This window comes from Trachurus japonicus, chromosome 2 (assembly GCF_045865225.1).
Source record: "Trachurus japonicus isolate A0001 chromosome 2, Traja_1.0".
Classification (NCBI taxonomy): Eukaryota; Metazoa; Chordata; class Actinopteri; order Carangiformes; family Carangidae; genus Trachurus; species Trachurus japonicus.
The window spans coordinates 13,122,034-13,144,535 of NC_140908.1; the positions used below are offsets into that span (position 1 = coordinate 13,122,034).

Here is a 22,502-nt window from a genome sequence, read left to right on the forward strand (position 1 = left end):
TAAGTGGGTTTTTCCCACTACCCAACAAACTTACAAAACAGAAAAAAAGAGAGAGAGAAAAAAAAACTGCAATATTTCATGTTAACATTTGTACCAGATACAGTAGCATGCAAAAGTTTCTGTTAATGTGAACAGTTAAGCAAGTGGAAGATGAAATGATTTCCAAAAGGTGTAAAGTTAAACATGAAACACTCTTTTTGCAGTATTTTAATCAATGTCAGTGTATTCTTTTTTTGTTTTTCCTTCTTCTTTTGTTCTTCCACTTGTTTAACTGTTCACATTAACAGAAATTTTGACCAGGGGTGCCCAAATTTTTGCATGCCACTATATATATATAATATCTGCCACTTCCAAATTAGTAACAGTTTGGACAGAATAAGCTGATCTAGTGACATCTGAATTACTCTGGGTGCCAATAGCATCTGACAATGAATACACTACTCTACTGTCAATGGGAGAAATTAACATTGTCTTAGGCGATATCCTGGGTTGTTTGTTTTGTTGCAAAGCCTCTGCAGCTGTGATTGAGTGTGTGTGACTGGGAGTTGGATGGAGTTGCGTGCAACGCCACCGTCCAACCGTGTTGAGTTGGTCCAACCACTGCCGCTCGGCGTCACCCCGTCCTCGCCGTCCCACCACACCAAAAGACTCACATGTTGTTTTGATAGTGTTACTCCGAGTTTGCTTTTGGTCTCGGTGAGGCCTTCACATCATTATTCATTCATTATTAATCAAGATATTAAATCTTCATAATCATCATCCTTGATGTGTGTGGACTTTTCCTAGAAAGCTAATTTAACAAAAACATTGTCACCCAGTTTGCCCCCACACAGCTCAGTGTGTGAGCTTCACAGTCACATGAAAGCCTGAACCAATTGTGTGAATCAACCACTAACACGTCTGAAAGCCAAACAGCTGTTGCTGCTTATAAATGTGTGTGATGTGCAGCACTAAAGAGACAGTCCTCAGACACTTCAGCAGCATGAACACCATTTTCTTCATCGGCCAAGTGGTCAGCGTCCTCCCGGTCTCTGCCGTCCTGCTCTATGTCCTCTCCAAGCTGGTTTCCCACCGCCGCCGCTGCAGCAGCCGCGAGCGGGACGGTTCGGGCTACGGCGTGTTGATAACGGGCTGTGACAGCGGCTTTGGACACCAGCTGGCTCGCCGTTTGGACGACAAAGGGTTCACGGTCTTCGCCGGGTGTTTGTCTCCAGAAGGAGCCGGAGCCCTGAGCCTGGAGCGCCGGAGCTCCGGGAATCTGAAAGTCCTCCAACTGGACGTCACCAAGGACGAAGACGTGCAGAGAGCGAAGACCACGGTCCAGGAGAACCTGCCAGAGAAAGGTGAGAGTTGAAGTCCTCAATTCTGCAAAAACGGACTAGAAATAAGTTACTTTTTTTTTTTTTAATTAACATTTTTTATTGATTCCACATATCAATATTTAACATTTCACATACAGTAGGCTACAGGCCAAAAGTTTGGACACACCTTCTCATTCAATGTGTTTCCTTTATTCTCACTGAAGGCACCAAAACTATGAATGAACACATGTGGAATTAACAAAAAAGTGTGAAATAACTGAAAACATGTCTTTTCTTCTTTGTCTTCTCTTTCTTCTTTTCTTCTTCCTCTCCTTCTTCCTCCTCCTCCTCTATCTCTGCCCCCACCAATTCTAGTTTCTTCAAAGTAGCCACCCTTTGCTCTGATTACTGCTTTGCACACTCTTGGCATTCTCTTGATGAGCTTCAAGAGGTGAACCTGACAGGTGTTGCCTCGTCAGGGTTCATTAGTGGAATTCCAGTGAGAATCTACAATGTAAATAGTCATGAAAATAAAGGAAATGCATTGAGTGTGTCCAAACTTTTGGCCTGTACTGTATATAAACATACATTCTCAAAGAAAGTTACCGTAGAGTAAATCTGAAGAAATAAAAGAAACACTTTTTCACTCCTGTCCTTATTTTCACATCTCTCTTACATCGTCCCTTTTCTCCTATTGGAGGGTAAACATAAACATATGAACAATATGAACAATGAACAAATTTGTAGCCTGAACCAAGGGGATCCGTAATCTACCATACACATTGTCCTTAATGCACAAAGTCTGTTCTCAATGGAGACACAAAGTTAACCCAGTTTTCCCAATAATTTTTTAAAAGTCTCTGTTTTTAGTCTAGTTGAGAAAGTCAGCTTCTCCATTCTATAAATATTGAGCATTACCTCGACCCAATCCTCCTTTAAAGTTACATTTAACCTCTCACCTTTCCACTCTCAGGTCTGTGGGCCGTGGTCAACAACGCTGGGATCTCAGACTGGGCCGAGGTGGAGTGGAGCACCATCGAGGACTTCCGCTCCATGGTGGACGTCAACCTGTTCGGCTGCATCCGCACCTCCATCGCTTTCCTGCCTTTGGTCCGTGCCGCTAAAGGTCAGAAATCACACAACCTCCTGTGTTTTTTTTTTGTTTTGTTTTTTTAAATATTGTGCAATGTGCATTTCTTAGCCTTTTTTACATACAGAGAGTACAGGTTTTGAAAAGGGTTATAAGGTTATAAAGTTCACTTTATAATGGAGTATGTTAAAGCAGAAGTAAGCGATATTTTTGTGTTAATATAAGTCGTAAATAGTTATATCTTCCGACAGCAATCACTTCTATAGAGTGTTTGGACTGAAACACGGGTCTGTCAGTCACTCTGCTCTGCTCTGAGCCCAGGAGAAAACTTTTATCGTATCCTACAAGTTTTATCCAATGAGGAGAGAGAACGGCATAAAGGGGCAGTCCTCTCTGTGTGTGCAGCCAAGGGATGCGCCTGAACGAGGACGAGGACCAATAGATCCATGACGAGGGCGGGGGCTGCTAACTCCGTCGGCTGACAAGACGTTATGGTGCGTTCAGGGCAACCCGTAACTCGTGTTTTTCCGACCTGTGAAGTCGTACCAGTTCGATCTGGTACGAGTTCACGGGTCAGAAGTTACGAGTGGCCGTTATAGTGACTTTCACAGGTAAAACAGGTCGGAAAAACACGAGTGGGTTGCCTGGAACGCTACAAAGTCATAAGTCGTGACTTGAAGCTGTAATTTACGATTTCAAAAGCCTGCCTGGAACGCAGCATTAGCCAAAACGACCGGATCGCTTACTTCTGCTTTAATTTATAGGCTCCTACAGTATTTGTGTGCAGATAAATGTTAAAAATGCTAAAGACTAAAAATCGAGAGAATCGGCAATATCGTAGAATCGCAATTTAAATCGAATCCAACAAATCGTAGAAGAATCGAATCGGGAGAAAAGCGTATCGTCCCAGCCCTACTCCTGTGTGACAACTTCACTTCTTGTTTTCCTTGTTTTGATGCGGATGAAAACTTAACGTTTCTTGTGTCTTCGCTGGCTGCCGCAGGTCGGATGGTTTTCGTGTCGAGCATCTTCGCCTTCTTCAACTGCCTGAACATGGGAGCGTACAGCGTCTCCAAGAGAGGGCTGGAGGCTTTTGCAGATTGTTTGAGGGTTGAAATGAACTGTTTTGATGTGAAGGTAAAGTTTCATCTCTCCTTGTTTTAGATTTTAGAGTTTCCTTCATTTGACTTCATTTACACTCATTATTTTATCTGACAACAAAAATATGCAAATGTTTTCAACTCAACTTTTTAACCTAATCTGTTTAAAAAGTCTAAATTTATTTAATTATTAAAAGAGCTCACCCACCTAAATGCCCCTCGTACTGTCTAGTTTGTATAATTTACCATTAATGTCATTTAGTTTAACCCTCCTGTTCCTTTCCTCCATTCTTCCTTCTTTCCTTCCTTTCTCCCTTCCTTACACAATCCTTTTTCCTTTCCTTCATTCGTTTGTTCCTTCCCTTTGCCCTTACTTCTTCTTCCTTCCCCTTTTGATCCAATTGACCTGATCTGTTCCCTCCCTCCATCTTTCTTTCCATCCTTTTCCCCTTCCTTCCTTCTTTCCTCCCTTCTTTCCCCCTTCTTCCTTCTTTCGTCTTCCTTCCTTGAACAAATCTGTTCCCTTCCTCCATATTTCTTTCCTTCCTTTTCCCTTCCTTCTTTCCACAATCCATTTTCCCTTCCTTCCTTCCTTCTATCTTTCCTTCCTTTTTCCCTTCCTTCTTTCCACAATCCATTTTCCCTTCCTTCCTTCCTTCCTTCCTTCCTTCCTTCCTTCCTTCCTTCCTTCCTTCCTTCCTTCCTCCTTCCTTCCTTCCTTCCTTCCTTCCTTCCTTCCTTCCTTCCTTCCTTCCTTCTATCTTTCCTTCCTTTTTCCCTTCCTTCTTTCCACAATCCATTTTCCCTTCCTCTCTTTCCTTCCTTCCTTCCTTCCTTCTATCTTTCCTTCCTTCCTTCCTTCCTTCTATCTTTCCTTCTTTTTTCCCTTCCTTCTTTCCACAATCCATTTTCCCTTCCTTCCTTCCTTCCTTCCTTCCTTCCTTCCTTCCTTCCTTCCTTCCTTCCTTCCTTCCTTCCTTCCTTCCTTTTTCCCTTCCTTCTTTCCACAATCCATTTTCCCTTCCTTCCTTCCCTCCTTCCTTCCTTCTATCTTTCCTTCCTTTTTCCCTTCCTTCTTTCCACAATCCATTTTCCCTTCCTTCCGTCCTTCCTTCCTTCCTTCCTTCCTTCCTTCCTTCCTTCCTTCCTTCCTTCCTTCCTTCTATCTTTCCTTCCTTTTTCCCTTCCTTCTTTCCACAATCCATTTTCCCTTCCTTCCTTCCTTCCTTCCTTCCTTCCTTCCTTCCTTCTATCTTTCCTTCCTTTTTCCCTTCCTTCTTTCCACAATCCATTTTCCCTTCCTTCCTTCCTTCCTTCCTTCCTTCCTTCCTTCCTTCCTTCCTTCCTTCCTTCCTTCCTTCCTTCCTTCCTTCTATCTTTCCTTCCTTTTTCCCTTCCTTCTTTCCACAATCCATTTTCCCTTCCTTCCTTCCTTCCTTCCTTCCTTCCTTCCTTCCTTCCTTCCTTCCTTCCTTCCTTCCTTCCTTCCTTCCTTTCTTCTATCTTTCCTTCCTTTTTCCCTTTGTCCTTCCTTCCTTTTGTCCTTCCTTGACCCAGGAGGACAACAGGAGGGTTAAATATGTAAGGAAGCTCATTTGTGCCAAAAAGAGAAGGAAATGCCTCTTTTCTCCGACTGTCCTATGAAATAAAGGCAGAAAAAAGCCAAAGAAAATAATGAATGAATGAATGAATTTATTTATTTCCGTATATATCAAGTTTATATAACCGAAAGGGTGTAGGTTGAAGCCAAAGCTTATATACCCCTACCCCTTTTACCTTCAAAAATTAAAATAAAATAAAAAATATATATATACGCATTAATACAATAGGATCAGATCACAGACATTTGAAATTAATCAGTACACTTAAATTTCTGATCACAACAAAATAAAGAATTGTACACAGCGCATAACCCAAAATAGTACAAAATCAATTAACTTAATTTCCCATACTGTAACGAGAAATGATGTTGTTCTTATAAAGTCTTTTAAAGCTGACTAGAGTACAGCATAGTTTAATATTTTCAGGACAATTATTCCAGATGTTTTAACCCCTCTAACAGAAAGACAGTGATTTTTTACACTAGTTTGAGTCTTTGGTTTCTCAAATAATAATAGTGGTCTTCTCAGGTTAGAACTGGAATCCTTCATTTTAAACAGATTCTGGATATGTTGAGGTCAGAAGAAGTTTATTTTTTGTAAATAATGAAATAAAAAACAAAGATATGAGAATTGAAACAGACTAAATGCAGCATCTCCTCCTATTTTCAGGTCAGCATCATCCAGCCGGGGAATTTCGGCCAAGCCACCAACATCCTGAGGAGGAAAACGGGTTCAGATATCTGGGAGCGACTGGACGAGGAGCGAAGGCAGACCTTCAACCGGCAGTACGTCCACCTGGCCAACCAGTACTTCCTGTCCACGTGTGAGCAGGGCTTCAGGGACCCCGACGTGGTCGTAGACGCCATGATACACGCGGTCACGTCGGCCCGGCCCAAACACAGATACCTGCTGGTGTCGGCCTTTGAGCGGTTCTTCTTCCTGCTGTTTCCTCTCCTCCCCTCGGTGCTCACAGACGCTGTGTTTTCTCTCAGCTCCATGTACGGCAAGAGAAAAGAGATGCTGTATGCCAAGTAGATTCACTGTTGGAATAAAAGTTTGTCTATTTTCTAATGAGCTGTTCTTTTGTGTTTGTTTCTCATCGTTTTTTATTCTCAGTGGCAGCAGAACAAGGTGCTAGTTAAAGGGATAGTAGCATTGTTTTTAAAGTGGGGTTGTATGATCTACAAATAGCCCCTAAGTACTTTAATTGCAGTAGAAGACTCTCTGCACTCCTCCCGTTAGCAACGCCAGCCCATAATAGCCCTGCCCAGAGATTTACAACATACAGTGTTGTGAACAGACCCAAAGAAACGGCCTATTTTCGCGGCCTAAAAGAGGTTTTACCTGAAAAAAAAAATACACAGTTCCATTGTTCGCTATAATATAATTTTTTCCAGCCCTTCAAAGTGCAGGAAAAACACAGTTTTTATTTGGACCTAACCAACTGCTGATCGGCGGGCGCTAACCCTGGGCGGAGGGATACGTGAGTTGGTTAGGTCCAAATAAAAACTGTGTTTTTCCTGCACTTTGAAGGGCTGGAAAAAATTATATTATAGCGATGGAACTGTGTATTTTTTTTTTTCAGGTAAAACCTCTTTTAGGCCGTGAAAATAGGCCGTTTCTTTGGGTCTGTTCACAACACTGTATGTTGTAAATCTCTGGGCAGGGCTATTATGGGCTGGCGTTGCTAACGGGAGGAGTGCAGAGAGTCTTCTACTGCAATTAAAGTACTTAGGGGCTATTTGTAGATCATACAACCCCACTTTTTAAAAAAAATGCTACTATCCCTTTAAGGAATAATTATGATTATTATGATTTTCTTATCTTGTTGTTCATTATAAGTGATTATAACTCCAGGCTGCAGTGGAAACGGTGGGAGAAAACATATGAAATGGAAGATCCATCAACCTCTTACCCGTGAAATCAGATTTTTTTGCCCTCAGGAAGAGCGAGGCACAGGACAGTCAGTCGCACGACAACTCAAAGTGTTAATGGGACATTTCTGAGAGGAAGTTTAACTTCCAGGAACACGGGGAAAAGAAACTTCTTGTTAATTCTCTCCTAAATTAAAAGCTTAGATATAAAACACACTGTTGTACAGTTTGACAAACACTGAGCTTTGATTATTCAATTCATCTTCTGATTATTCTACATGTAATCCATTGACTGGTCAATACTGGAAACATTTTGATGGAAAATAAGTGTGAAATCCACATCTGAAAGGCAAGGAAATATTAATATTAAATATTAAATATTAAAGATCAAGTGCAGAAAAAAATAAAGGCCGTATTCCATATGGAAGAGATTAAATGACCTTCAATGACCTGATTCAGTTGAATGAACCTGAGTTGAGTGAAACCACATGATGCAGTTTTACTCATCTAAGCGTTAAATGACTAGTAGATGATTTATTTTGAAGGAACTCTTTGACCTCTCACCATAAACCCATCAGTGACTCCTGATGCGTCCGCAGCAGAGAGGCTTCATTGTGCATCAAAGGAGCTGCGGCTCTGACTCTGGCGTGTGTTGGTCGGGAAGTTTTCATGAGTCACAGCTTTAACGAAACGACAAACAAACATAAGTGAGAGTAAATGAGGTTGTTGTGAGCCACTGAATGACTGGTATCGCCCCCCTAGGGTAAGTTAGTGTGATGCTGCTGCCCTCAGCTGGTCAGAGTAGGAACTGATTTTTGTCGGACAAAAAGCATGTTCACATTTGAAGCAGAATCTTCTTTATTTGTCACAGTGTTTGTTTTCAATTTTCCTACAGTTTCTTCGGCTAAAACCTGTGGAAAATCAGTTATTTATGAATATTTTTTCCAAATTTTAAAACATCTTTTGAACCATTTATCAAGCAAAACATGAACATTTGCTGATTCCAGCTTCTTCAATCTGTGTGTTTCCTTTTCTGGTCCTGTGCTGACAGAGTTGCATCACATTTATCAAATTTCCTCCCCACCAGCGCACCTTCTCCGGATTAATTATTCATTTTTTTTACAGTCTTATTGGTTTCTTTTGATCTAAATCATCCCAGAGAGCCACGGAGGCAGGAAGAGTCCGACTGTTCCCAGCAGACACACGATGATGAACATCCACAGGAAGATCCGGTCCACGACCATGGCGACGTACTTCCAGTCCTCCTGCACCTGTGGAGACAGGAAGAGACGAGAGATGTCTGCAAAACTTCATCACCTTAAAGGGATAGTTTACTATTTTAGCAAATTTGCCTAATGCCATAATCTCTATATAGCAATAGGTTCATTACCTTTAATTATCAGTGCATGTTGTTTTGAGATCAGTGGGGCAGAGACGTGAGCTGCTCAGCACAATGGAGGTGAATGGTACAGGTCCTGTCCCTCAAAACTCATCAAATACACAATCCAACAACTCCAAAACACTCTGGTGGACAAGTTGTGACCTGCACATTCACCACGATATGAAAAAATCATGTAACATTACAAGACGGAGTTGTTTTTGAGGCAAATGCACAGCCGGAACTACATCCCAGACATGGCTGCTGGGCGGAGTGATTTCAAAAGCACAAGTAGTTCCGAGTATTTGCTTCATGTGTCATAATTTTACATAATTAAACATTATTTCATAGCGTGGTGAATGTGGAGGTCACAACTTGTCCACCAGAGCGTTTTGGAGTTGTTGGATTGTGTATTTGATGAGTTTGATGAGGGACAGGGGACCTGTACCATTCACCTCCATTGTGTTCACTGATCTCAAAACAACATGCACCGATGATTAAAGGTGATGAACCTACTGCTATGACTATAGGGATTATTATAGCAATGGGCAAATTTGCTAAAATATTGAACTATCCCTTTAACAACAACAACACAAGGCTGCACTCACTGAAAAGTCTGCGTCCTCGGCCCTCAGGTGCTCTGCGATGTAGGTGACCCCCTCCAGGGCTGAAACCACCGCGGGTGACATGACAGAGGCCGACGGGATCGAACCGCGCTCCACGATGGGGGTGTCCCAGTCCAGGACGGACGTGGAGTGTCTCTGCGGGAGGAGGGTGTAGCCCAGAGAGGGAGGGGAGGGGGAAGAGAGGGAGGAGACCCTCTGCACGCCGAACCTCGTCAGGTTGTCTGAGTTTGAGTAACCGTGAAGGTCGTAGTGGCGAAGCTCATCTCTGGTATCCAGGGAGTCCAGCTGGTAGCCGCTGTAGCAACCGTTGCCATCCTGGTTGCCGTGGAAATCGATGTCAGACTCCTCCGTGATCCAGGTGGATGCGATGTGGGAGGGGCCGGGGGTCCGGACAGGGAGGAGCCTATCCGTCCGCCTGAGAAGAAAACGAGTTTGGGTTTAGAAGATCTATTTTTTTGGTTTGTTGCTGTTCACAAACAGTAACCACACACTAAAAAAATGTTGGGTTATCTCTGTAACCCAATTTCTGAGTTAGGGTCTGAGGGTTAAGTTTTTGGGTTATTTTTCCAGAGTGTAACCCATTTTCAGGGTTATAGGCTATGAATTTAACCCAATTCCTGGGTTAAATCATCAGTTTACTTTTAATAGGTTTATATTAAAACATAAGATAATCAATCGAGAAAGTTTTCTTTCTCTTTTGAAGAGGTACTAATGATAAGTAATTGTACTTGAAGGACCACTTAACCACTTTTCAATCTAGGTCTGCAGGGAGCGCTCCAAACTTGTTAACCAGTGACACCACTGCCATTCATTTCTGTGACAGTGGTGTCACTTGGTAGAAAAGTTTGGAGCTCTCTCTGTAGTTTTTAACAACCAAACTGTTGGGTTAAAAAAACAAAAAAACAATTTTAACTCAGCTGCTGGTTTGAATAAGGACAAACCCCTTTTTTGGGTTATTGGGGCGGCAGTGGCTCAGGTGGTAGAGCAGGTCGTCCAATGAGGGTTGGTGGTTCGAATCCCACTCTGTCCCGGTTGCTGCCGTAGTGTCCTTGGGCAAGACACCTTACCCACCTTGATGGGTCGTGGTTCGCGCCTTGCATGGCAGCGTCCGCCATGAATGTGTGTGTGAATGGGTGAATGTGATGTATGTACTGTAAAGCGCTTTGGGTATCGTTCAGGTAGAACAGCGCTATATAAATACAGACCATTTACCATTATTTTAACCCAATGGGTTAAAGGGATAGTTCAACATTTTGGCAAATTGGCCCATTGCCATAATTGCTATAGTCATAGCAGTAGGTTCGTTACCTTTAATTGTAGGTGTAAGCTATTTTTAGTACAGCGGAGCGCAGCAGCTGGCTGCTCAGAGCTACGCTATGGAGGCTAAGGGAATTTCTTGGTTTCCCTCATTAAACTCATCAAATACAAAATCCCAAAACTCCACAGCGCTTTTGTAGACAAGTTGTGACCTGCACAACCACCACGCTATGAGATAATGACAGAACGATACGAAACGGAGCCGTTTTCGAGGTAAATTCATACAAAACCGCTGATGCGCGTTGCGTTCAGGGACAGTTGTTCAGCAAGCAGTCTCCGTATTTACCCTGTATTTACCTCGAAAACGGCTCCGTTTCGTATCGTTACGTCATTATCTCATAGTGTGGTGGTTGTGCAGGTCACAACTTGTCTACAAAAGCGCTGTGGAGTTTTGGGATGTTGAATTTGATGAGTTTAATGAGGGAAACCAAGAAATTCCCTTAGCCTCCATAGCGTAGCTCTGAGCAGCCAGCTGCTGCGCTCCGCCGTACTGAAAATAGCTTACACCTACAATTAAAGGTAATGAACCTACTGCTATGACTATAGCGATTATGGCAATGGGCCAATTTGCCAAAATGTTGAACTATCCCTTTAAGAGAAAAAGAAAAAAAAGAATAACCCAACCCGTTGGGTTAAAATTAACCCAAAAAAGGGGTTTGTCCTTATTTGAACCAGCACTTGGGTTAAAATTGGGTTATTTTTTAACCCAACTGTTTTTAGTGTGCATGGCGACCAGCTCACCTGACAGGCCTCAGACTGTGATGCGGACGCCTCATGCACAGCCAGCGCGGCACGGCGGACAGGAAGAGCCTCCTGACCCAGCGGGGCATGGTGTGGGTCGCCGAGGAGCGGTGGTGCACGTTGAGCACGAAGACGGTGATGACGATGGACAGGGTGACGAAGATCATGGTGAAGAGCAGGTACTCCCCGATCAGCGGGATGACCAGCGACGTGGACGGGATGATCTCGGTGATGAGCAGCAGGAAGACGGTGAGCGACAGCAGCACGGAGATGCACAGCGTGATCTTCTCGCCGCAGTCGGACGGCAGGTAGAAGACCAGCACGGTCAGGCAGGAGATGAGGAGGCAGGGGATGATGAGGTTGATGGTGTAGAACAACGGGAGGCGGCGGATGACGAAGTAGTAGGTGATGTCCGGGTAGATCTCGTGGCAGCAGTCGTACTTCTTGGTGTTGTAGGTGCCCACCGCGTTGACGATCGCCCACTCGCCGCTCTCCCAGTAATCCTGCAAACACAATGGATCATTGGCTTGAACGGTCAAGAGCTTCACCTGCACCCTGCACACTAAAAACAGTTGGGTTAAAAAAAACAACAACCCAATTTTAACCCAACTGCTGGTTCAAATAAGGACAAACCCCTTTTTTGGGTTGGGTTATTCTTTTTTTTTCTTTTTCTCTTAACCCATTGGGTTAAAATAACCCAAAAAAGGGGTTTGTCCTTCTTCAAACCAGCAGCTGGGTTAAAATTGTTTTTTGTTTTTTTTAACCCAACAGTTTGGTTGTTAAAAACTACAGAGAGTGCTCCAAACTTTTCTACCAAGTGACACCACTGTCACAGAAATGAATGGCAGTGGTGTCACTGGTTAACAAGTTTGGAGCGCTCCCTGCAGACCTAGATTGAAAAGTGGTTAAGTGGTCCTTCAAGTACAATTACTTATCATTAGTACCTCTTCAAAAGAGAAAGAAAACTTTCTCGATTGATTATCTTATGTTTTAATATAAACCTATTAAAAGTAAACTCTTGTAAAAAAAAAAAATATATATATATATCCAATTACTTGAACAACCCAGGAATTGGGTTAAATTCATAGCCAATAACCCTGAAAATGGGTTACACTCTGGAAAAACAACCCAAAAACTTAACCTAACACCAATAACTCAGAAATTGGGTTACAGAGATAACCCAACATTTTTAGTGTGTGTGACAGCTGTGGCTCTCCTTTCTCTGGTGCAACAACAACCAAAACTGTGGTGGTTGCACCAAAGAAAATATCAGATAAGAGACAAAACAGTTTGGGAGCCACAGGATTTCATCTCTGCTTTTTGGAGATGATGTTGTCCTGTTGGCTCCTTCGTACTGGGGCGGTTTGCAGCCGTGTGTGAGACGGCTGAGATGAGAATCAGCACCTCCAAGTCAGAGGCCATGGTTCTTGACTGGAAAAAGGTGGCTTGCCCCCTCCAGAGAGCTCCTGCCTCAAGTGGAGGAGTTCGGTATCTTGTGGTCTTGTTCACAAGTGAGGGAAGGATGGAACATGAGATTGACAGAAGGGTCGGTGCAGCACCTGCAATAATGCGGTCGATGTACCGGTCTGTTGTGGTGAAAGAGGGTTTACTGGTCAATCTACGTTCCTACTGTAGAGTATTATCCACCTGAACTTTTTGCCCTAATATCTTATATCATCACCATGTATTATGTTCTTCTATGTAAAATTATATATAGGCTAGATCCTGTCTTGTGTTTATGAACACAAAACATGAACTGTGTATGTTAAACAGATACAGGTATTGTTTGGATTTACAGGAAATATGGAATGCTTCTGTTAATGTCGAACAGTTAATGCCTAAAGTTATATCCTTATGTTGGGAGAAGGTGGAGTTTTGGAGTTAGAAAATATATAAAGATTGTGGTTTTGAGCCATAGGGAGAGATCTCACATTGGCATCAACACATCAATTTACCACACTACCCTCACCTATGGTCATGAACTTTGGGTCATGACTGAAAGAACAAGATCATGGATACAAGCAGCCGAAATGGGTTTCCTCTGCAGGGTGGCGGGGTGAGGAGCTCTGTCACCTGGGAGGAGCTCGGAGTAGAGCCGCTGCTCCTCCACACTGAAAGGAGCACCGCTGAGGTGGCTCAGGCATCTGTATCGAATGCCTCCTGGATGCCTGTTCTGGGCATGTCCCACCAGGAGGACGGCCAGAGGAAGACCCAGGACACCCTGGAGTGACTATGACACACAGCTGACCTGGGAATATCTTGAGATCCTCCCGGAAGAGCTGGAGAAGGTGTCCGGGGAGAGGGAAGTCTGGGCATCCCTGCTTCGACTACTGCCTCTGCAACCCGGCCCCAGATAAGCGTAAGAAGACCAGACCAGACCAGACCAGACAAAATGATTAAGATTCATCCTCTGGATCTAGAGGGATGTCTCAACCAAATGTTGTGCCAATCCATTGAGAAGATGTCAAGATATTTAGCAAGTCACTAAATATGTTTGACCTACTGATGGTCATCAGGATTAATCCTAAAGGAATCCTGAACATCTGCAACAAATTTCATGTCAACCCAGTTTGGAGCAAAGTGGTGGACCAGAACATCGACATCCCTCCACCACCATGATGTCTCCTCAGCTCCTAAACAAACCTCCTCCTCCTCCTCCTTCTTCTTCTCTTTTGCTGATCTGTGCATTTCATTCCCTGAGAACTAAAAGCAACGGAGGCTCAAAGATTATGTGATGATTAGAAAATGTGAACAGACACAGTATTTTGCATTTGCAGGCATCCTGCTGCAAAACAAGACAATGAGAGGAAGTAAAGGGGCAGATTTGCAAATTTGTGCAAACTAACACAGAAGGATAAACCAACAGTCCGACCCCACCTTCAGATCCACCGTGTTCTCAAAGGGCTCCAGGTCGATCTTGGCCCGGTCGTACGTCCAGGAGCCGAACTTCATCTTGCAGCTCTGCTGGTCGAAGGGGAAGAAGGTGACGTCGATGGAGCAGGACGACTTGTAGATGGCGGGGGGAACCCAGCGGATACGACCGGTGTGAAAGAGCTGGGCCTTGGTCATGTGGGTGACGGCGAACTCCCCGTCCGCACTGGGGGAAAAAACATATCGAAAAGAAAAGAAAAGAAAGTCATTTTCAGCACGGAAACGAAGCCCATGTTTCCGTCTCATTACGTTTCAACAAACCTGGAGCTACGCTGGTTTACAGAGACAGTGCTAAATAATTGATCGCTGACTGTTGACACTGCATTCATGATGCAACCTTGGTTAAACAAATGCTGAGGGAGGAGAGGAGAGTTTCATCCAGCTCCCAGACAAAATTTTGGAATTAATGCTTCCTCCAGGCTCGGAGGGGAGAAAAAAATAACCAAAACTCAGACTAAAGCTGTGTGATGCAAGATCGCTGTGCAGCTGCAACAGAATCAGGGTCATTTTTTCAACAGGATCATTTGCATGTATCACCAAATTGGTATGCAGGGATACGGAGGAAGTGCTGTGACCTTCCCTCCTTATGCACTCTCCACTCGATGGAGATCAAGCAGGTAATTGATCACTACAGATAATATCCAACTCCTACAGACATTCAGATTCATCTCTGCTGAAGTGCACGACCCTCCATTAGTGTGCGTGTGGAGAAAATGTATATTTTTACTTGTTGTACAGGACGATGTCGGGCACCCAGATGAGCTCAGAGGGAACTCTGATGGACGTCACGTTGTCGTAGTCGGAGGGAGTCCACTGCAGTTTGTAATCCGTCCACTCCTGTCCACACACAACACTTTTAATCTTCAGCCAAGAAAGGTCAAGTTGAGAGATGATTGATATTGTTACATAACTCAATATCAGCTTCCGAGAACTCCTTTTTTTGGCCCTGCTGAGCTTCCATAGAAGAAACCAGACTCTTTCCTACCTGCTTCAGCCACACGTTGGTCGTCATCATCTGATTTTTCTCGTCCTAACAGAAGAACACAAATATTTGATGCATCAAATCTATATGTGTACATATGGAGGGGTTTTTTTTGTGTGTGTGTGTTTGTGTTTTCCTACTACATCGATCAGCTGTGCAATAGATAGCCCAAACTTAACGATGACCACGTCTGTGATGTTTCGTGCGGGACGTGTCCACTTGCTGTAGCCTCCGAACAATGTCCTGAAGAGCTCGTCCTCTGTGTGACCATGAGTCCACTCCTCGGCCAGCTCTGACGGAGAGAGAGAGAGGGGTCAGAGGTCACAGAGAAGATTTACAACATTTCACTTTAGTTGTTTTTGTTTTATTCACCTCTGCCTTTTTTATTTTGACTTTAAGTGTCAGATGTGATTTAAAGGGATAGTAGCATTTTTTTTAAAGTGGGGTTGTATGATCTACAAATAGCCCCTAAGTACTTTAATTGTAGTAGAAGACTCTCTGCACTCCTCCCGTTAGCAACGCTAGCCCATAACCCTGCCCAGAGATTTACAACATACAGTGTTGTGAATGGACCCAAAGAAACGGCCTATTTTCACAGCCTAAAAGAGGTTTTACCTGAAAAAAAAATACACAGTTCCATTGTTCACTATAATATAATTTTTTCCAGCCCCTCAAAGTGCAGGAAAAACACAGTTTTTATTTGGACTTAACCAACTGCTGATCGGCGGGCGCTAACCCTGGGCGGAGGGATACGTGAGTTGGTTAGGTCCAAATAAAAACTGTGTTTTTCCTGCACTTTCAAGGGCTGGAAAAAATTATATTATAGTGAACAATGGAACTGTGTATTTTTTTTTCAGGTAAAACCTCTTTTAGGCCGTGAAAATAGGCCGTTTCTTTGGGTCTGTTCACAACACTGTATGTTGTAAATCTCTGGGCAGGGCTATTATGGGCTGGCGTTGCTAACGGGAGGAGTGTAGAGAGTCTTCTACTGCAATTAAAGTACTTGGGGGATATTTGTAGATCATACAACCCCACTTTAAAAAAAATGCTACTATCCCTTTAATCTTCAAACATCCTCTTCTCTCTCCTCACTTTTAGTACCCTCTTCCTCACCCTGTCCCCTTTTCTTTCCCTCACCCTCTTCCTCTGTCTCTGAGCCCACAGCTTTGAACTGTGGCGAGCAACCTGGCATCACCAGCGAGCAATTTTGGGATTAGCCGGTGCAAGAAACGGCGAGCCAGGCAGGAGCACAAACTGTGCAAACGTGTGTGCGCGCGATGCCAGGTTTTGTGATTATATTGTCTATTTATAACCGACAAAATGATGTTTCAGGTGAGGCTCTGCCAGTGGAGGGGGAACGGATCATGTGTTGTGGGATTACAGGATTCAGCATTGACACGTGAAATCTGCAACTTCTTATTTATAACTAACTATTTAGGATAAACCATGACAGCATGATGGGTCAATTGTTTTAATTCACACAAATGCACTTTTATTTTATAAAATCTGCTTGTTTAAATGCACTGTGATAAAAAGAAGTGTCTTAATTCCTTTATAAATACATGCAACATCAATATCAATGCACATAAGATTAAGTTTCCCTTAAAAAAAGATCAATCTGGACTATGTGATGTTTATGCAGATGTATTATAAATTGTTTTTCTTACTGTGCACCTTCAACCTATGCAAAATCATCTGAAACTTACCTCACTTTTACCAATAGGGCAATTTAAATCCATAATTAAACATCATATTTTACCTCTAACTGCTCCGTATGTATTCAAGTTATGCTTATGTATGTTTGTTATGTCTGAATATTTATGTACAGTATGTCTCAATTGTTTTGTCTTCTGTGCTTCATCTCGGCTATATTGTAAATGAGGTTGCTCCTCAATATATCTCCGAGTTTAAATAAAGGTTATGAATGAATGAATGAATGAAAATGCATATATTTCCATATTCCGTATACACACAACACAACACAAATGTGCAGGACTCCTATGTAGGCAATCTACTGTAGTAAAACTAAGTTTTTAGTTCTCCAAAAGCTTCATTAAAGGGTTAATCACATACAATGTCATACTAGGAGGTACTAATATCTGTAATTATTATTATGAAGTCACTGTTAAGCTGCTGCAGATATTATAAAATCACTATAACAATGGCATGATAATAAACGCACCATTAAATGTTGCATAAAAGAATCAGGGATTAAAAACAAATTATTTTAAAGTCACTCTACAATATGAGTATTATAGGATTATAATTTATCTATTTGGAGCATTAAACAATAAAAAAGCACATCAGCTGTTACTCACCGGAGCTGCCGAGGATCCAGCAGCAGCAGCAGCAGATGAGCAGCGTCAGGTTATTTCCTCTCAGCTCCATGGGAAACGAAGGAATAAAAAAAAAGGAGTGCAGGTCCGTGAGGATGAAGCTCAGGCTGTGTGACAAGTTTCCAGCCTTTGTCAGTGTAAACCCCCCTCCTCCTCTTCAAACAGCCCCTCACTCAAACCCCGACTACACCATCAGTGTCACACAACACGTGTTTCTGCATCTGCTCCAATAATTATAACAATAATGGTCCCTATTGTGTTTTTTTTTTTAAATAATAAGCATTAGGCCTATTATTATTATCATCATTGTAAAATCCATTTTGTCCCTCTGTCTAAATCAGTCAGAACATTTTAATTTTACCACATGTCATTGAGACACGCTCATTCTCATTTCCAATCAGTGGTGTGCACAGGGGGGGGGGGGGTCCTGGCCCAATTGTTGAAAAACACACACACTAAAAAATGTTGGGTTATCTCCGTAACCCAATTTCTGAGTTATTGGTGTTGAGTTAAATTTTTTGGGTTGTTTTTCCAGAGTGTAACCCATTTTCAGGGTTATATGGCTATGAATTTAACCCAATTCCTGGGTTGTGCAAGTAATTGGGTTATTTTTCAGTGAGTAACCCATTTGTTGGGTTGGGTTGGGTAATTCTGTGACTTAACTGGCTGGTTCATTTGAAAAATGCTGTCCGCGCACTACAACATTGGGTTATTTTCAACCCAACTATTAGGTTGAGCAAGTGCTTTATACACGACCGAATAGTTGGGTTAAAAATAACCCAACGTTGTAGTTAGCATAACCCAACTCTTGGGTTGAATATTCAACCCAAAAGTTGGGTCAAAAAGATTAACCCAACCCATTGGGTTAAAATAACCCAAAAAGGGGTTCGTCCTTATTTGAACCAGCAGTTGGGTTAAAATTGGGTTAATTTTTAACCCAACTGTTTTTAGTCCGCATGCTGCAGTGCCTTCTTGGGAGCCAAAATGCGTGCTAAAGTGCCCTCTTCAGTGGGGAGGGGTCACTGTATGTGCCCTTTTTTAACTTTTTGCCTCTGCCCTTCAAAAAGTCGTTTGAATTGAAATTTTTGTGAATTTAAAATGCTGCATAACACCAAATGACTTTCTTGCAGCGGAGATCTGAACTGACTGCTGAGGCCAAACCCTCGTAGCTACACACCCTCCACCAAGGTCAATAGCCCCTCAGGTTCAGTCAGGCGTTGTGCCATATAGGCCCCCTGACCACAACTCCCCTTCTCCACTCTGAATGAAGTATCTGTGTCTGCAGTGTGAATATATCACTGAAGTCGGAGAGAAACCGCTTGAATCAGCGGATTAAAGTGCTCAGTGAGTGGAAATGACACCAGTCAAGGAGAAAAGTGAACTGGAAGAGCTGGAGGAAGTGAAATGTGAGGTTTGATGTACGACTCGACGGCGTCCAAGGCCTTCGTCAGAATCTGGAATGGGTTTGTCAAGCTTGAAGCAGGATTAAGACACTGGCGATTATTTATATTCTGCCTTTTTGGAAGAGAAAATAACAAACGAGACGGACCTAGATGCATCTTTGAAATAATGAACCTTTCTAAATGTGGTGGTTATGGTATTCATCTTATCTCATTGCATTCTTTTCCAAACACCAACTTTCAAAGTCCAACTGTGCTTGTATGGGCGTTGCAGCAGCTCCATAGCAACACGTGGCTCATGGCACAGTGGTATAAGGTGTTCAGGGTGGAAATTATCCAGCTATCAGTGAAAACTAGACCTTTATTCTTTTTGGAAAATACCTTCTTCTGACTAAATTCATTTTTTTCACAACATGTAACAACTGTGCAAAACCAGATTTTATACTGGGATTATTCAACATCTTAAAATGAGGTGATCTTTCATTTTATCTCTCTGTAATTTAAGAACAGCTTCTTATCACATTATAAAAGCTTTGGGAGAAGAAGTGTATGTTTTGGCTCTACTTTAGGGGAAATAAAGACAGGGTCTAGTTGGCAAATTACTTCTAATTAAGTACAAGTGTAACCCAGCAAGTTCAGGTGGATATGCAATCATGTAAAATAAGCAACAAGGCAGAATAGAACTGCACATAAATGGAGATGGAGATGATTAAATCTTCATTTCTTTTTTAATTTTCAAATGAACTATTATGCAAAAGAACATTTAAAAAAAAAAAAAAGAACATTCAGTATGTTTAGCACCTTTAATTTAATTTACTAGGTATTGTACATGATAGTACGGAAGCCGAGAACGGCCACGTCCATAATATTTTTTTTATTATCGTTTTCTCGTGATAACGACTTATTATTTCGTTATCTCGAGATAACAAAGTCCGTTTTCTCGTGATAACGAATTAATTTATTTCGTTATCTCGAGATAACAAAGACCGTTTTCTCGTGATAACGAAATAATCATAGAATGTGTCGTTGACATGGTTGCCTAGCAACATGTTTCCCCGGTGCAATCGCTTCTGTTTACGGGGTTAATATAATCAAAGACGGTTTATATAATACATCCATGGTAGCAGCTGGTTAGCCGCTGTATGTTCGTAGCAGGAGGCTACTAAAGCGAGTCTGTTGGAAACACTACACATCTACAGATCTAACGTAACAGAAGAGATGTTTTTCGTGGGATAATTGCCCAAAACCATGTGTAGAACTCAAATCAGTGAGCTGATTAATGTGATCACATCATCCTGATTTCAGCCTTCAAGAGCTGCCACTAACGTTAGTCTGCTCTGAGGAGCTGTCAACAATGAAGTACCGGTAAGTTACACTTAACGTTAGTTTGTTGACTGAGCTGGGTTTATTTAAGGGGCTACAGGTTAGCATAAACACATGAGAGTAGATTACGTTATGGCAGCTTCAGCTAAGGTAATGTTAGCTAGTTGCTGCTCAGATAAAGCTCATGAACACTGCTGTCTTGCCAAATTAACATTAGCCTACATGTCAGTGGTCGCAGGCAACAGGTGTCTGATGGTTCGAGATAAGGCTGTGATTTCTGACAGCAGCAGCAGCCAGTAGCTAACGTTAGCTTAGCTGAAACAGGATAGATGGGACCACCGGCCGGTAGCCCCTTAAATAAACCCAGCACAGTGACGTTATACAAACTAACGTTAAGTGTAACTTACTGGTAAGTTATTGTTGACAGCTGGTGTGGACAATAATCACACCAGTGAGTAGGCTAGAGTAGAAAAGTTAACTGCCCCATGCTCGAGCTGAACAGTAGCCTTCTGTTGCTAGGCAACCATGTCAACGACACAATTCTATGATTATTTCGTTATCACGAGAAAACGGTCTTTGTTATCTCGAGATAACGAAATAAATTAATTCGTTATCACGAGAAAACGGACTTTGTTATCTCGAGATAACGAAATAATAAGTCGTTATCACGAGAAAACGGTAATAAAAAAAATGTATACGGACCTGGCCGTTCTCGGCTTCCGTATGATAGTCTAGTTTTTTTTAAAACAAACTGTATTATCCCATTTGAAACATACAAACATGACATCATACAAACATGAAACAACACTAAAGTACAGAGAGTGCATAATACATATAGCAGAGCTTGATACAAATAAGTAAATGAAAAAAAAAAGAAATAATAAATAAATAGATAAATGAATAAAGATTAAAAATACAATGTATCCAGATGCATAACCAAAAGGATAATTATAGGGTTAGGAGCGCAATTAAAAGTTGCGTAATAGTATTTATCATCCGATTTACGGCTCCGCGCTTTGTCTTTTATGAGTCTTCTCGGATCCCGTCGCTGCTGTCAGTCACCCACCAGAGTCGCGGTGGAGTGAGACCTCCCGTCCGTCCTGTCCCCGTCGACGATCTTTGTCGCTAGCAGCGCTGTCAACATCAGGAGATGAGCAACAACAAGCAGCGGCGCTGAGCTGCCAAACCAAACCAGTCTCTATACGCGTGTGTGTCTGTGTGTGTCAGCGGTGACCAGAACCGGAACCAACCGGTAAGAGAAAACAGAAAAACGGGGCATTTCTATCCGACAAATGAAAGAAAAGTGACACCTGTGGTTTGGTTTGGAGCTAGCTGGAGTTAGCCGCGTTGATTAGCTGATGTTAGCTCGCTAGGATTAACGGTAATATCTGCCACCTGACCAATAGCGGCTAACTTAACTTACACGCCATTTAATATAAATGCTGATTTTTAGGAGTGTTTGTCAGATGTCAGCGGTGCAGACGGAGTTTAAACCAACAGTCAATCGTTTTGACACACAGAAATGAAACCACAACCGCCTCCAAATCTTGACATTTCACCTGCTTTCATTTTCTGTGCAGTTTAACAATGGGTTTCTCCTGGGTTTCCCCCCTGTATAACTTCTACAAACATGCTTTATTTGCATTGACAGCGCCATGTGAGCCAGTAGTAGGACTGTTTCTTTAGCTCTCAGCTGTGTTTTTGTTTGGGTTGTGTAGGTCTGTGGTCTGTATTCAGCACCAAGAGGAGTGAATCTGACGTGCAAATGGAGTAAAAACACCCCCCTGCTCATGGAAACCCAGAGAAAGAGGTAGGTCTCTTCCAAAAGTGCTGCTTATAAAGAGGATTATTTGCTGTACTAGCTCCCCCACCACCACCATCACCACCCCACAGTGCTGGATGTGATCCCCATGTGACATCGCCTACGGATGGGCTGCCTGGCTGCTCACTTCTGCTTTCTCCTACAAAACATCTGTTGTTCGGATGAAAAGCTGCTCCAGACTGAGAGAGAGAGAGATAGATAGATAGATAGAGAGGAGGAGGGGGGTGAAACAGCAGCTTGATGCCAAAATCTGAAGACCTGCAGACAGTTTGGCAGCCTCTCAGTCTCCAATCATCTCAGATTTGTGTGTGTGTGTGTGTTTTCTCTTCTGGACTTCCACTTCTGTCTTGTTCTGTATTCAGACAGACAGACATCAATCTGAAACTGTTTTGAATCGTTTCAGTCATTTTTTTAAAGCAAAAATTGTCATTAAAGGTATAATATGTAGGAATTCCCCCCATCTAGCGGTGCGGTTGCATATCGGAACGTATTCTTGATGTTGCATTCACGTGAAATCGGGCAGACGTCAGACAGACAACAGACGCTGCATTTATTATGGCCCTATTTATTATAATGTAATATTGTAATGTATTTTGTATTTTATAATGTTGACGACGTGTGCTGCTGCCCTTTTGGCCAGGTCACCCTTGAAAATGAGATCTCGATCTCAAAGGGTCTTT

At 42.5% G+C, this 22,502-nt stretch overlaps 3 protein-coding genes across 5 annotated transcripts in view; 2 read left to right on the forward strand and 1 right to left on the reverse strand.

Annotated features, from left to right (window-relative positions):
* The first annotated feature begins 830 nt into the window (after positions 1-830).
* On the forward strand, positions 831-6,151 carry LOC146990946 (D-beta-hydroxybutyrate dehydrogenase, mitochondrial). The gene is made up of 4 exons (XM_085801721.1): positions 831-1,343; positions 2,275-2,427; positions 3,395-3,528; positions 5,762-6,151. The coding sequence occupies exons 1-4, from the start codon at positions 932-934 to the stop codon at positions 6,125-6,127; spliced, it is 1,065 nt and encodes a 354-aa protein (XP_085657847.1). The 5' UTR covers positions 831-931; the 3' UTR covers positions 6,128-6,151.
* Positions 6,152-8,047: 1,896 nt separating this feature from the next.
* LOC146990947 (neuronal acetylcholine receptor subunit alpha-2-like) lies at positions 8,048-16,133 on the reverse strand. The gene is made up of 8 exons (XM_085793843.1): positions 16,043-16,133; positions 15,082-15,233; positions 14,945-14,989; positions 14,687-14,796; positions 13,906-14,125; positions 11,029-11,531; positions 8,953-9,385; positions 8,048-8,237 (listed from the first exon to the last, which is right to left on the reverse strand). Exons 1-8 carry the CDS (start codon positions 16,131-16,133, stop codon positions 8,112-8,114), a joined length of 1,680 nt encoding a protein of 559 aa, XP_085649969.1. The 3' UTR covers positions 8,048-8,111.
* Positions 16,134-21,105: 4,972 nt separating this feature from the next.
* als2b (alsin Rho guanine nucleotide exchange factor ALS2 b) overlaps positions 21,106-22,502 on the forward strand; it is a 54,270-nt gene continuing 52,873 nt past the window's right edge. Inside the window, exons 1-2 of one of the 3 annotated variants that reach the window (XM_085801742.1) lie at positions 21,106-21,252; positions 21,719-21,810. In XM_085801742.1, the coding sequence (XP_085657868.1) occupies positions 21,791-21,810 (20 nt within the window). In that variant the 5' untranslated portion in view covers positions 21,106-21,252; positions 21,719-21,790. The remainder of the gene's footprint in view (positions 21,253-21,718; positions 21,811-22,502) is intronic. The other 2 variants (XM_085801753.1, XM_085801734.1) reach the window with 2 other exon arrangements.